Source organism: Thamnophis elegans, chromosome 5 (genome assembly GCF_009769535.1).
Source record: "Thamnophis elegans isolate rThaEle1 chromosome 5, rThaEle1.pri, whole genome shotgun sequence".
NCBI lineage: Eukaryota > Metazoa > Chordata > Lepidosauria > Squamata > Colubridae > Thamnophis > Thamnophis elegans.
The window spans coordinates 85599037-85610943 of record NC_045545.1 but is presented as its reverse complement, the minus strand read 5'-3'; the positions used below and the strand labels follow the sequence as shown (position 1 = coordinate 85610943).

The window sequence follows — 11907 nt, the reverse complement described above, 5'->3', positions numbered from 1 at the left end:
TTGTCTGGGAGAATTCCAGAAATCTCCCTGAATTTCACATTCCTCCATTAAAGTACACCTCAAACTGTTTCATGATAAATATTAGACAACAAAATAAAACTAAGGAAATTGGAATCAAAACCAGATAGTTAATTACAGCCCCTCTTTTTTTTTTTTTTTTACAAATTACAAACTGGAAGTAATCAGACAGGACCAAAATGTATTAATTTGGGGTAGATTTATTTGATTTTTTAAAGATACTACATAGTCAAACAGGATTGGTCTTTTTTTTAACAGCATAGAACTAATTCCTACTAATTTTTCCCCCTACATAGACTTATTTTATATACAAAAACAGTTTTTTGACCGCTGTCTTCCCCAATGTTTACATGATCAAAACTGAGAATTATGTAGTGCCCTAAGTGTTGGGAGGCAGAAGAATTCTTCACCACTACAGCAATAAAAAGGAAAAAAATTAATCCCATTCATCAACTCTGAACAGGTGCCTTTTTCTTTCTGTAACCATTTATAGCAGTAGTCAAATTTCCATGACAATGAAGAAAAACATGAGATGAAATACATTAAATAAGTTAAATATGCATACACATTTGGATATAAGAATTTTTTACCAGGCAGCATGAACCAACAGCAATGGTAGCTTGGTCCCCTTTTAGAAGAACAAGGAATTGCTCCTTATTCTGTATAATCTGACACGCAGTCAACTGCCCAGCGTTTCCAACCTCGCAGTGGTGGGATTGCATCTGCTTCTTCTAAGCCTTCCACATTTCTTCAATATCTTGGTAAATTCACCCAAACAAGACTTACCAATGCTGTGTGTCCAAACATGTCTTTCTATAGACAGGACATGAGGAATCAGGAAGTCTACTGATTTAAGGTTCCCCCAGGCGGTTGTCTCCAGATCCTTGGCTATTTCAGCACCGTTGCACCACTGGCTCCCTAGATGCCACATTAATAAAAATTCAGCTACTGAATCAGCTGACAGGCACAAAAAAGATGCTTTATGGTTTCACTTTCTAACTGGGCTGTTGAGAAGAAAGCAGCAAAAGCTAAGTTTATGTTAGCGAAGGGTTGCGCATTAAAACAAGCCTTGTGATCTCCAGAGGACCACCCCATTGTTTTTGGTTCAGGATGGAGACTTGATTTGAAACGGCTTCAAAACTAGGCATCCATGAAAACAAAATGCCAAATTACACGAAGGGAGGGAAGGCTTTGAGCACACTTAACGCTGTGTATGGTTAAGGCCCATGAAAATTTGCTATGGCTGCAAAACACTGAAGAGGCAAGGATCTCTGGAGAATGGGACAAACAGGATGCAAAAGAGAGAGAGAGAGAGAGAGAGAGAGGGAGGGAGGGAGGGAGGGAGAGAGGGGGGGGATTAGAAGGCAGACGTATATGGTCCCCATTAACACTCACACCTGGATCAGAAAACAGATGGTCAAAAGGAATTTATCTGATCAGATTAACTGCAAGAGAGGAAGGGAGGGGTTCTAACTGCAATAGCCCCATATAATGCTCCCTCTTACTGCAAAGCCAGTCTGAATAAGTGCCACTTGGAGCAATTCAGCTTGGAGCACTTTAGTGCAACATATTGTCTGAAGACCACTAGGTATTGGGCACCCTACGTTTTCAAACCCACAGTAAGCCTTTTTATTTCCTTCACTACACCACCAAAAGAACTGTTAAGTGTGCAACTGCGCCTCTCTATTTCCGTTTCTCCTGATTCCCACTCCTAGACAAAGTTAAAACATTCCAGAAGCTTTGGGTGATGCCCAAACCATACACAGACTGGCACGGACCAAGTGCAACAGTGTTGTCAATTCAGAAGTCCTGATTCCCTTCCTGGCCTGTGAATCTGTCCTGAGTTCTCCTCTCTTCCTTTTCTCTGTTCTGTTCCTCCACAACTGCACAGGATGACATGGGAGCTGGAGAAAGACGGCCATGCTTATATAGTTCATAATGGAATCAACACCTGGTTAATGAGATACACTGCTGTGATTTGGAGACCAGACACACCCGTTGGGCAGAACCGTTAGTTTTATGGAGGAGGCAGGGTGGGTTAGGTATATTTTACAGAAAACCAACATCCTTGGCAACTTAAGCCAACTTCTATTAAGAACAAAACAGATCAGCTCCTCCAAAGGACGGACGTTTTATTTCTCCAAAGGGGAGAACTCTAGGAATAGATTTCAAGGTCCAAGAAATGCTTAAGGTACTTTTTTTTTTAAACAATGCACTTTCATAGTGTTAAATACATGATTCCTTCCTCTCTTCTCACAATCAAGATAATTCCTTCTCTCTTCTGCTTACTCTGTATACAGTTTAAACTTTCTAGTAGATTATGTTATGCTAATGTTATATTTGTGCAGGGGTAAAAATTTTAAAAGGCAAGACCTGTGAGATGTCATACACTTTTTTTTTAAAACATTTGTTACGAATAAATTTAATCCAATGATATGGCAAATCCATCAATTTGATTTACAATTCTCTGCATGCTGCCTCTACAAGGCGATTTTCCCTATAATTACGCCAACAATAAAGAACAAAACCACCAGCGCGAGTAATCTTGTGCTGAGACCCTCCTCCTTCACAGTGGTGGCGGAAGCATAGCTTGGATGGTTTGACTGGGGAGCCTTCCTCATCCTCAGTCCGTCTTCTTCCTGTTGCAAAGTTAATTTAAAAGTTGTTTTTTTTTAATGCTTTGAAGTTAATTCTAATTTAGGTTAAGATACCAATCAATGCCAGCCCCACATCCTGAACAGCCCTCCCACCTTTAGTCTTTTAACACATTTTTAAAAAACTTTACAAGGAGAGTAAGAAAAGCAACTTGCAGTTTGGGGTGTCTGAAATGTGGCCTCACTCACCTGAAAGATTGGCAAAAATGTTTAAAGACAAATCAACTAAATGTTGGAAATGCCACCAAACGCCAGGGTTGTATTACCCTATGTGGTGGACAAGCAAAAAAATACTGAGCAAATGATTGAATGTGGTTGGAGAAGATGACACAGCAACATATTGATTTAAAACCCGAATTGTTTTTGTTGGGTACCTTACCAGGGAAATAATAGTAAAGAAAATGTATATTTGATTATTCATGTAATAACCGTAGCTAGAATTGTATTTGCACCAAATTGGAAAGCTGAAGAAACCTCTATAGATGGAAACGTGATTATGAAAATATTAGCATGTGCAGAAATGAGGAGATTAACACTAGCAATTAAAGGAAAGGAAGAATCTGATTATTGTAATATATGGGGGTTATTTTATCATTGGTTAGAAAATGAATATGGATAAAAAGTATAAAATTAAATAAATTAGGAAGAGAAATGTTATAACAGGAGATATGTTAAGTTGCAATGTTAAAATAAGAATAAATGTATATAAATAATTTGGTGGTAAGCTATAACTATTATGACACAAAAAATTTATACTCAGACAACACAGTGATTAATGAATGATTAAATGTTTGTACTAAAGGAAAAAAAATTTAAAACTTTTACAAAAAAAAAAAAGGTGGCCTCACTCACTTTGGTCCCTGGATCTGTCCAATGAAGCATTTCCCACCCTCTGATGGCTGCCCAACTGCCTCACTCACCCCAAAGGGTTAGGGTTAGAGTTAAGGAGACTGAATCCTGATGCCCTGAAATATGGGCAAACCAGGCTGAGAACAAGTTTTTCTTTTCTAAACCGGAAAAAAAAATGGGTGACCTTTTTGGGGAAAAAACAAGGAAATCCCATGACTGGAATCATTAGGAAAGGAACTGAAATTGTCAATGTAACAACTGTATGCAGATATATGGCTCTAGTATTAATTGGGAGTGCTGTGTACGGTTCCAGTTGCTTCGTTGTGAGAATAATATTACACAAGTGGAAAAGATGCATAAAAGGGCTGGCCAAATGATCCGAGGGCTGCAGTTGCATTCACGCCAGGGTAACACTTTAGTTTTCAACATGGGCAGTTAAGGGGAGACCCACAAGGCAGCGAAGAGAAAATGCAGAGAAGGCAAGGGATCTCTTCTCCCTTTCTCGCAGAACTTGAAACTAAACTCAAGAAAGATTTAAGACCAGTGGAGGGAAAGGACAGAAAGAGTGGAAACTGCTACCAGCTAAGCTTACTGCTAAGAATGCCATCCAATATGAATAATTTTAAAAGAAGACTGGACCAGTTGTTAATACCTATTCAATGTAGTTCCCTGCCATCACATTATTATTTAATTATTGGCAGCAAACCATCAGTGCTGGCTGCTAGGAAATTCCATTGGAAAGGAGCTCTTGCCCTATTGGCCTAGGTTTGTTTTCCCCATCATCCTGTTGGCCAATGGGTGATACAGAAGGATGGGCTATTTGGGCTCAGGGCTCAACCTCATCAGGGCTGTTTTATATCCATAACATTGGGTGGTTCTCAGGGATTTAATAGGTATAGATTCTGAGCTTATATAGAACTTTATTCAGTATGTTGTAGAGCGAAACCATTTTGTATGGATGGAGCCCTAAGCTCCCTGGGCACTGTCCGTTCCTTCATGTGGCTTCATATGAAGCCTTTATTATTTAAGCCTGATAACAGCAAACTCTTGAATTATGGGATGACCTGCATGAATTTATAAATAGTTGGTCCATCAAGTTTCTTGTTTTCCAAGCAAAACCTCAACCATACCAGATATAACCAAAGTTGCTAAATCTGCAACAGAATTTTAATAGTTTAATCCCTAACTTTTTAAAACATAGCCACAAATTTTTAAACTAAAAAAACGTTGGTTTTATCTGCATAGCCATAAAAAGTAGAGGGGATACAATTCAAGTGTCATTGGTTTTATTTACTCAATTTCTCTTCTCTCAAGCAGAACTGTTGTTAGATCAACTCAAAACCCTACTCATTTGGTTGGCTCAGCACTCACCCTTAATTAACTCAAGGAAGACAATAGATCATTTTCACACAGAATGCTGAACCCATAAGCTACCCACATGGAGTGGTTCATTAATTCATTAACCAAAAAGATGGATGGGCAAGGTGTGGCTCAGCATCATGTGAACACAACCAGCTTAGCTTCCTAATTTTTTTTTTAATTTTTATTGTTTTTATTAAAGGAAAACACACACAAAAAATAATCTTTCATTACATGTTAAGATGTAATGAAAGCTTCCTAATTTCTGAGTTAATATGAAGGTGATTTATAGGCTCAAGGTTGACTCAGCCTTTCATCCTTCTGAGGTTGGTAAAATGAAGACCCAGATTGTTGGGAGCAATATGCTGACTCTGTGAACCACTTAGAAGGCTCGAAAGCACTGTAAAGCGGTATATAAGTCTAAGTGTTATTGCTTATATAAAAAAGGGGGTTGTTTTGGAGTTCTATTCAAATTAGGTCACTATGGATTTTTCTACACTGTGATTAAAACAGTGAATTAATTGTGAAGAATCAATAATGCCATGTATAGTCCAACTGTGGTTACATTATGATTTGAAAAAAATCCCTCACATCAGGGTGTTCCTAAATCTTTTGACTATGTAGGCAACAAACAAATAAGTTTACCTTAAATTGTTTATTCTCCTCTCGTAACCTCTGAACTTCTAACTGCAGTCTCTTACATTCTTCCATTACTTTCTTCAATTCACTGTCATCTGAAGAAGAACTTAATGATTTTGACATTATAGAAGATTCTGTCTTTGATGCAATTGGGGATATAATTTTATTTATTTCTATATCATGCTGTTGAGAGAATAGGAAAGAAGAGTAGGAAGAGTTATTTAATGGCAATTAATAATTATTCTATCTGTTGTAATTTTAGCATGTAGAGGGTGCCCACAACAAAATAATTAAACAATAGGCTGTACAAAATTCATGCCAAATAACAACACTTAGTATTACAGTTCTCATTAAAAGTTCTAAAAAGTCTTAGCAAAGCCCAAGATAGAAAGCAAGAAAGGTGAATGGACCTCTTGAAACAGCCAATACCACAATTTTGGCATGCCTAATTAGAAAGCTGTTCTTTGCATCCTGGAAACTCATCTAAATGCCAATGGTCTGGTGTGAAGTTCCCCCCAATAAATACATACAACCAAAGTTCCGCAAGAATAGATGTTTTCTTATGTGCCTTTGGCCTAGCTGGCCCACCTAGGATTCTGCCTTATCATTCCGAAAAAGGATGATACCAGAAGCCAATGAAGCTATAAATTATGTGTCCTGGTAGGGATGTTGGGAATTATAAGTAAACACCACCAGAAAAGACTCAAAAGTCTTCCCAACCAGTGTGGATAAAAATCGATGATTTATAAAAATAATAATCAGATTTTTAAATTTTAAATCAGATTTTTTTTTACTTTTATCAAATTTATTTTAATAAAATGCTAAAGATAGTTTTCTATTTTAGATACATTAATAATTTAGTTTATTCAGCATGAAATGGAGCTTAGTTATGTAGCATGAGACTGTATATTCTGCAATATTGTGACTGCCGATGAGTCAACAGCGGGTCAGAGGAGGAGCTGCTACAGGACAGAGATGACAGTTGCTCTTTAAACATTATGATTTAAATCAAGTTGATTTAAATCAAGCCTTTTTACTAGTGATTTAAATCATGATTTAAATCGACTTGACTTAAACAAATCCACCTTGTTCCCAACCATACTTAGAAGTTACTATGAATTTTAAGAACCATATTTTGAAAACAGTGAATGAATATAAATTTAGTTTCAACTGTAGCTATGGATAACTAAGGACCCCTTGATCATTGAATGCATTTGTTCAGACCTAGACATCCATTAAAATAATTGCACATGCTTTGGTTGAATACAAAAATAAAACAAAAATAATTGCACATGCTATGGTAGTGGTGTTAATCACAAAGTCGTGTACGACCTCATAGACAACATTTCTCCAGGCCTTCTTGTCCTCTAGCATTCTCCGGAGTCCATTTAACCGCACACCTACTGCTTTGGTGACTCCATCCAGCCACCTCTTTCTCTGCCATCCCCGTCTTCTTTTGCCCTCAATGGTTCCCAGCATGAGGCTCTTCTCCAGTGACTCCTCCCTGCTCATTAGGTGGCCAAAGTATTTGAGTTCCATCTTCAGGATCTGGCCTTCTAAAGAGCAGTCAGGGTTGATCTCTAGGACTGGTTTGATCGCTTTGCAATCTAAGGAATTTGCAGGAGTCTTCTCCAGAACCATAGTTCAAAGGCCTCAATTCTTTGGCGCTCAGCCTTTCTTATGGTCCAACTTTCACAGCCATACATTTTAACTGGGAAAACCATAGCCCTGACTATACATATTTTTGTTGGCAGGGTATGGTAGCATCATCCAAACTAAATACTGGGATTATAATCCTTATCCTAGGAACAGAAGACCAAAATTCTAGAGTACCATTGTCTAGCAATGTTTTAAAAGACTGGCAGTCCTTTAAAACATTTTCCTTAAAATGTTTGGTAAATTAAAATACTTTTTGCCATTTCTCATTGCTGCCTCAAACTCATGATTGGGCTTAAGTTATTAGCCTGTAAAAACAAGTCATTCCTTTCATCTTAGAGCTATGGGGAGTTGTTTTTGAATGGGCCGTCCACTCATAACGTGCTGGGGACCGCTACTCTCTATCCGATGGACCTCTAGAAGCACTGTCTTTTGGAACAGCACTAGCATTAGCACCTAGACTTATATACCGCTTCATAGTGTTTTAGAGTCTAGAGTCAGCCTATTCCCCCCAACAAACTGGGTCCTCATTTTACTGACCTCGGAAGGATGGAAGGCAGTCAACTTTGAGCCAATGAGACTCGAACTGCCGAACTGCTGGCAGCTAGCAGTCAGCAAAAGTAGCCTTCAGTACTGCATTCTAACCACTGAGCCACCAAATTCTAACGTTGACAGAAGCCAATATAAATCATGCTCTGGTGTTTCCCAAGGGCAAGATAAGCACCAAAGGAAGGCCCACACTTCAATTCAATTCAATGTTTGACCAATTCAAACAGCTCTGAGCTGAGGTTCTTTAGCCACCCATTCACTCCTCCATAAAATCTCTAGTGTGACCTACACTACTATTCCTCCTCACTGAAACTAAGTTACATTCTGACATATTGAAACCGATGATAGAAAATAAAATGTAGCTGTTACTTGCTGTAAGCCATTCAGCTTATAAAAGTTTAAATTTATGCAACTCATTGTTTTGTCGTTCAATGTTTAGAGAGATCAGAAAAAAGAAAGTAATCAATGTTTCTCTCTTTTTTCCTATGCCAGCCTTCCCAACTGTCATCCTTCAAATGTGCTGGAATTCTAGTTCCAAGCCTTTTGAGCCAATTTCAGGCCTGCTGGCTAGGAGTTTCTGGAGACGTATTCCTAAATCCAATTAGGAAAAGGCTACACAGGTATCATAGCTTCCATTTCTCCAGGATTTTGTACTTTTATATTTGGGATAAAGGAAGCCTGAACATTAATTCAACATGGTTTTTTCCCAAGATATGCACTATTCTAAAAGTATAAGGAAGAGATTGCAATATATACAGCCCTAGTTTTGAAAGCAGTGCCTGCATATATGCTACGATTCCATTTAAATGGAGAGATTAGAATGCGATACTGGGAGAACATCAACCTTTTAAAAAGTAATGCTGAAAATGAAGGATCTGTTCCCAATATGTATATAAAAACAATTTCCACATTCCACTGTAATCCAAAAGCATTTAAAAACAGCAGAATAAAGGGATGTGGTCTTTTTAAATGTGATCTTCTCCAACCTTCTATATTTCACTTGCAGGTCTAATTCCCAGTTAGTCTGCCCAAAGATAGTTATACTCCAATTTATCTGAAGGGTTGCAGGCTGAATTTCTTAAAGTCAAACTACTGAAACTGTATTTTGAAAAGATGCCTTGCTTCTTTTTAGTCTTACTACCAAGAAAACTCTTTTATTGCCACTAGAATTAATCCTGTATATTTTAGGGGGAAAAATCCAATGAAGGAAAACAAATAAATTGTAACTGTTTCTTTTTGTTTTTCATTGTTGAACAATTATGAACATTGAGACCTTGAAAATTGTAAATCCTAAATCAAGAACTTACCATCTCTTTTTCGTCTTTTTTTTTTTTTAAATCACATAAAAATTAAAGGGACTCACGGGTTTATCGTTTTCTGCTGGCAGTTCAAACACACATTTAAGTTTAGAATCCATGAGTTCTTCTGGTTTTGCTTCTTTCCACTACAGCACAAATAGAAGTAATAAAGTTATTAAATAAAACAATATTTGGATTTATATTAAACTAGCGTGTTTCCCCGAAAATAAGACAGGGTCTTATTTTCTTTGGACATCCGAAATAAACACTTGGCCTTATTTTCGAGGAGGTCTTATTATATTTGAGATGCAGGAGGCAGCGAGCGTGGTCACCTCATGGCTGCTGCTGTGTTGCAATATTTTGGGGGAGGGATTATTTTCGGGATATGTATGTATGTATATATTTATACACACACACACACAGACACGTAAAATGGCTTCTACTGTACAGTACAGTGGAATTGCCATGGAAATGGCTTTACAGTACTCTACAAAGGGGCTCCCTCTGGTGAGGGGGAAAATCCAACATTAGAAATTCCGTTTTGTCCGGACATTTCTCCCCTATAAATAAATACGGGGCCAATGCCGGGCAATCAGCTAGTATTGGAATAAATAGGAATAAAGTCAGGTAGCCTCTGAGAATGTATAATGAGGTCAGCCAACAAACATTCTGTCTGGGGCAGCTCCCAACTTTAATGCTGTATAGATGGGAAGGGAGCATGTAAGCAATATCAGGGATATCCAACCATTTCATCAGCATTCAATTTGGAAGGAGACTGAAGTTTGTTTGGCAGCTGAATGGCTATTGGAATTTGGCTGTGTGATTCCACTGGATCATTTGTCTCCCTGTAAACATGGGAAGCACATGTTGCTTAACTCTTTCTTTGAGCAGTGGTAGCTATCTATGCATGCTTCCATGCAAGCCCTTTATACAGGAAAGCACTGAAGAAGCAGAGGGAATTTTTTTTCCTGAAAAATAAATGCAACTATAAATAATAGTAATGGGCTACTAAGCTCATGAAAATTTGCAGATCTCTGAATCAAAATGGGAAGAGTCAAACAAGGGTATTCTAGAATCTTAATGCAGGGGAGTCAGTCCTATCACCAGATGGATAAAAGCAAATTACAACTATCAGTTCTCTTTAATACTGCTTTATTCCCTATATGGTGAAGCATGTTTAAAGAGCAGAAATGCAGTAGAATGGTGATTAACAATTTGTTCCACCAATTACACTTTGATGCTTTGATACCATGTTTCCCTGAAAATAAGACAAGGTCTTATTTGCTTTTGACCCCCAAAATAAGCACTTGGCCTTATTTTCAGGGAGGTCTCATTATTTCTGAAGTGCAGGAGGAGGCAAGCGTGGTCACCTCATGGCTGCTGCTGTGTTGCAATACTTTCAGGGAGGGCTTATTTTAGCACATGCGCTCAAAAGCCCAATTGGGCTTATTATCCGGGGAAGTCTTATTTTCGGGGAAACAGGATAGCAATTCAGAAGGTAGAATGGCTGGTTAATTCAGACTACCACATGTACAGTTAAAACATAGTTCAAATTCTCCACTCTGATCAGCATACTACATTAGTGGCAACCATGCTATGAAATCAGGTGACCTCTTCTTCCACATACTAATGATTTCCAAAGCTATAAAACATCTTCTGCAGATATTAATTTATATATAAAAAGTTCATTGAAGAGACATAATCACATCATTCCCATAACAAACTACACATGTGTTTTAGTGTGGAGGTGCCACCTTATTATGCAAATATAGCATGAGGCCAAAGTTAGATCTCTATCTTCCTCTAGCTCACTTGCTTAATATGCTTCAGAAAATGGCTAATCACAAATCTTTTAAGAGAAAAGATGTTCATGAAGATTGAAAAGTTTCTAATACTCACTACTGCTTCCATGTCTGAAGTATCAGGTGGCGCAAACATTGACTGGACCATGAACTTATGTTTACTTTTCTCGTTAGGGTCATAATCAAAAGGCTGTAGCATCACTGAAAGAGAAATCATTGCTGAGTCAGCACACCTACAAGGCTGTCATATAGTTATGGTTGCCGGCGCAGCATACTTATCGTCTTGGAAAGCTGAGAAAAATCCGGCCTTATGTACCAAAGTGATTTTCCCAAATGGATGACTATATCAATGCTTCGTTATTCTCCCAGCTCTTATTAGCTTTGCTAGCATTGTAAGCCAGCCAGGGAATGATTGCAGTGTAACATGGTATACCTACTACTTGCCCACTAAAATAGATGATTCAGCAGAGGTTGCACCACTGAGTCATGCAATGATGCAGCATAGAACTGGATGTAATGCAATCGGATCTAAGGACACTGCATGCCATACCAAACTCGTAGGCATTTCCAAAAAGTACGTTCAAAAAGTACGTCTCAAATTGCTATGGACTTGATCTACTGTCTTATACATGATACAGTGGTAGATTCTTCAACACAAATACATCTAGTAAATGAACATCATGTAACTTCAGAAGATGTTACACTACATATACGTATCTAATAGTCTTCTAACATAATATTACTTGTTACATTTTCTCAAAGCATTTCAAGATAATCATTTATTTGTCCAATATTTCTGCAAACCATCCTGTGAGATAGGCTGGGCTGAGAACGAAAAAGAGGCTGGCAAGACAGCCTGAGAGAAGGTAAGTGGCCCAAATTCACTCTATGTGTTTCTATAACTGATGGTGCACATAAGCCTGTGGCTCCCTAGTTTCCTAATCTTAACTAGTTCTAATAGTAAAGAACATGTGTGACTGATCTGCTAAGTTGTTGGTGTTCTCTGAACTTGGTTGTTTTTCTCCAGACATTTCATTACCAGGGTAAGTAACATCATCAATGTAATGGTAGTGAAATATCAGC

At 38.0% G+C, this 11907-nt stretch overlaps 1 protein-coding gene across 2 annotated transcripts in view; it reads right to left on the bottom strand.

The window, feature by feature from the left end:
- Positions 1-202: 202 nt before the first annotated feature.
- The window catches only part of VAPB (VAMP associated protein B and C), a 52615-nt gene continuing 40910 nt past the window's right edge, over positions 203-11907 (bottom strand). Inside the window, exons 3-6 of one of the 2 annotated variants that reach the window (XM_032217694.1) lie at positions 10922-11025; positions 9088-9168; positions 5526-5702; positions 203-2657 (exon numbers count right to left, since the gene is read on the bottom strand). In XM_032217694.1, coding sequence (XP_032073585.1) covers positions 2499-2657; positions 5526-5702; positions 9088-9168; positions 10922-11025 — 521 coding nt within the window. In that variant the 3' untranslated portion in view covers positions 203-2498. The remainder of the gene's footprint in view (positions 2658-5525; positions 5703-9087; positions 9169-10921; positions 11026-11907) is intronic. The other variant, XM_032217695.1, reaches the window with a different exon arrangement.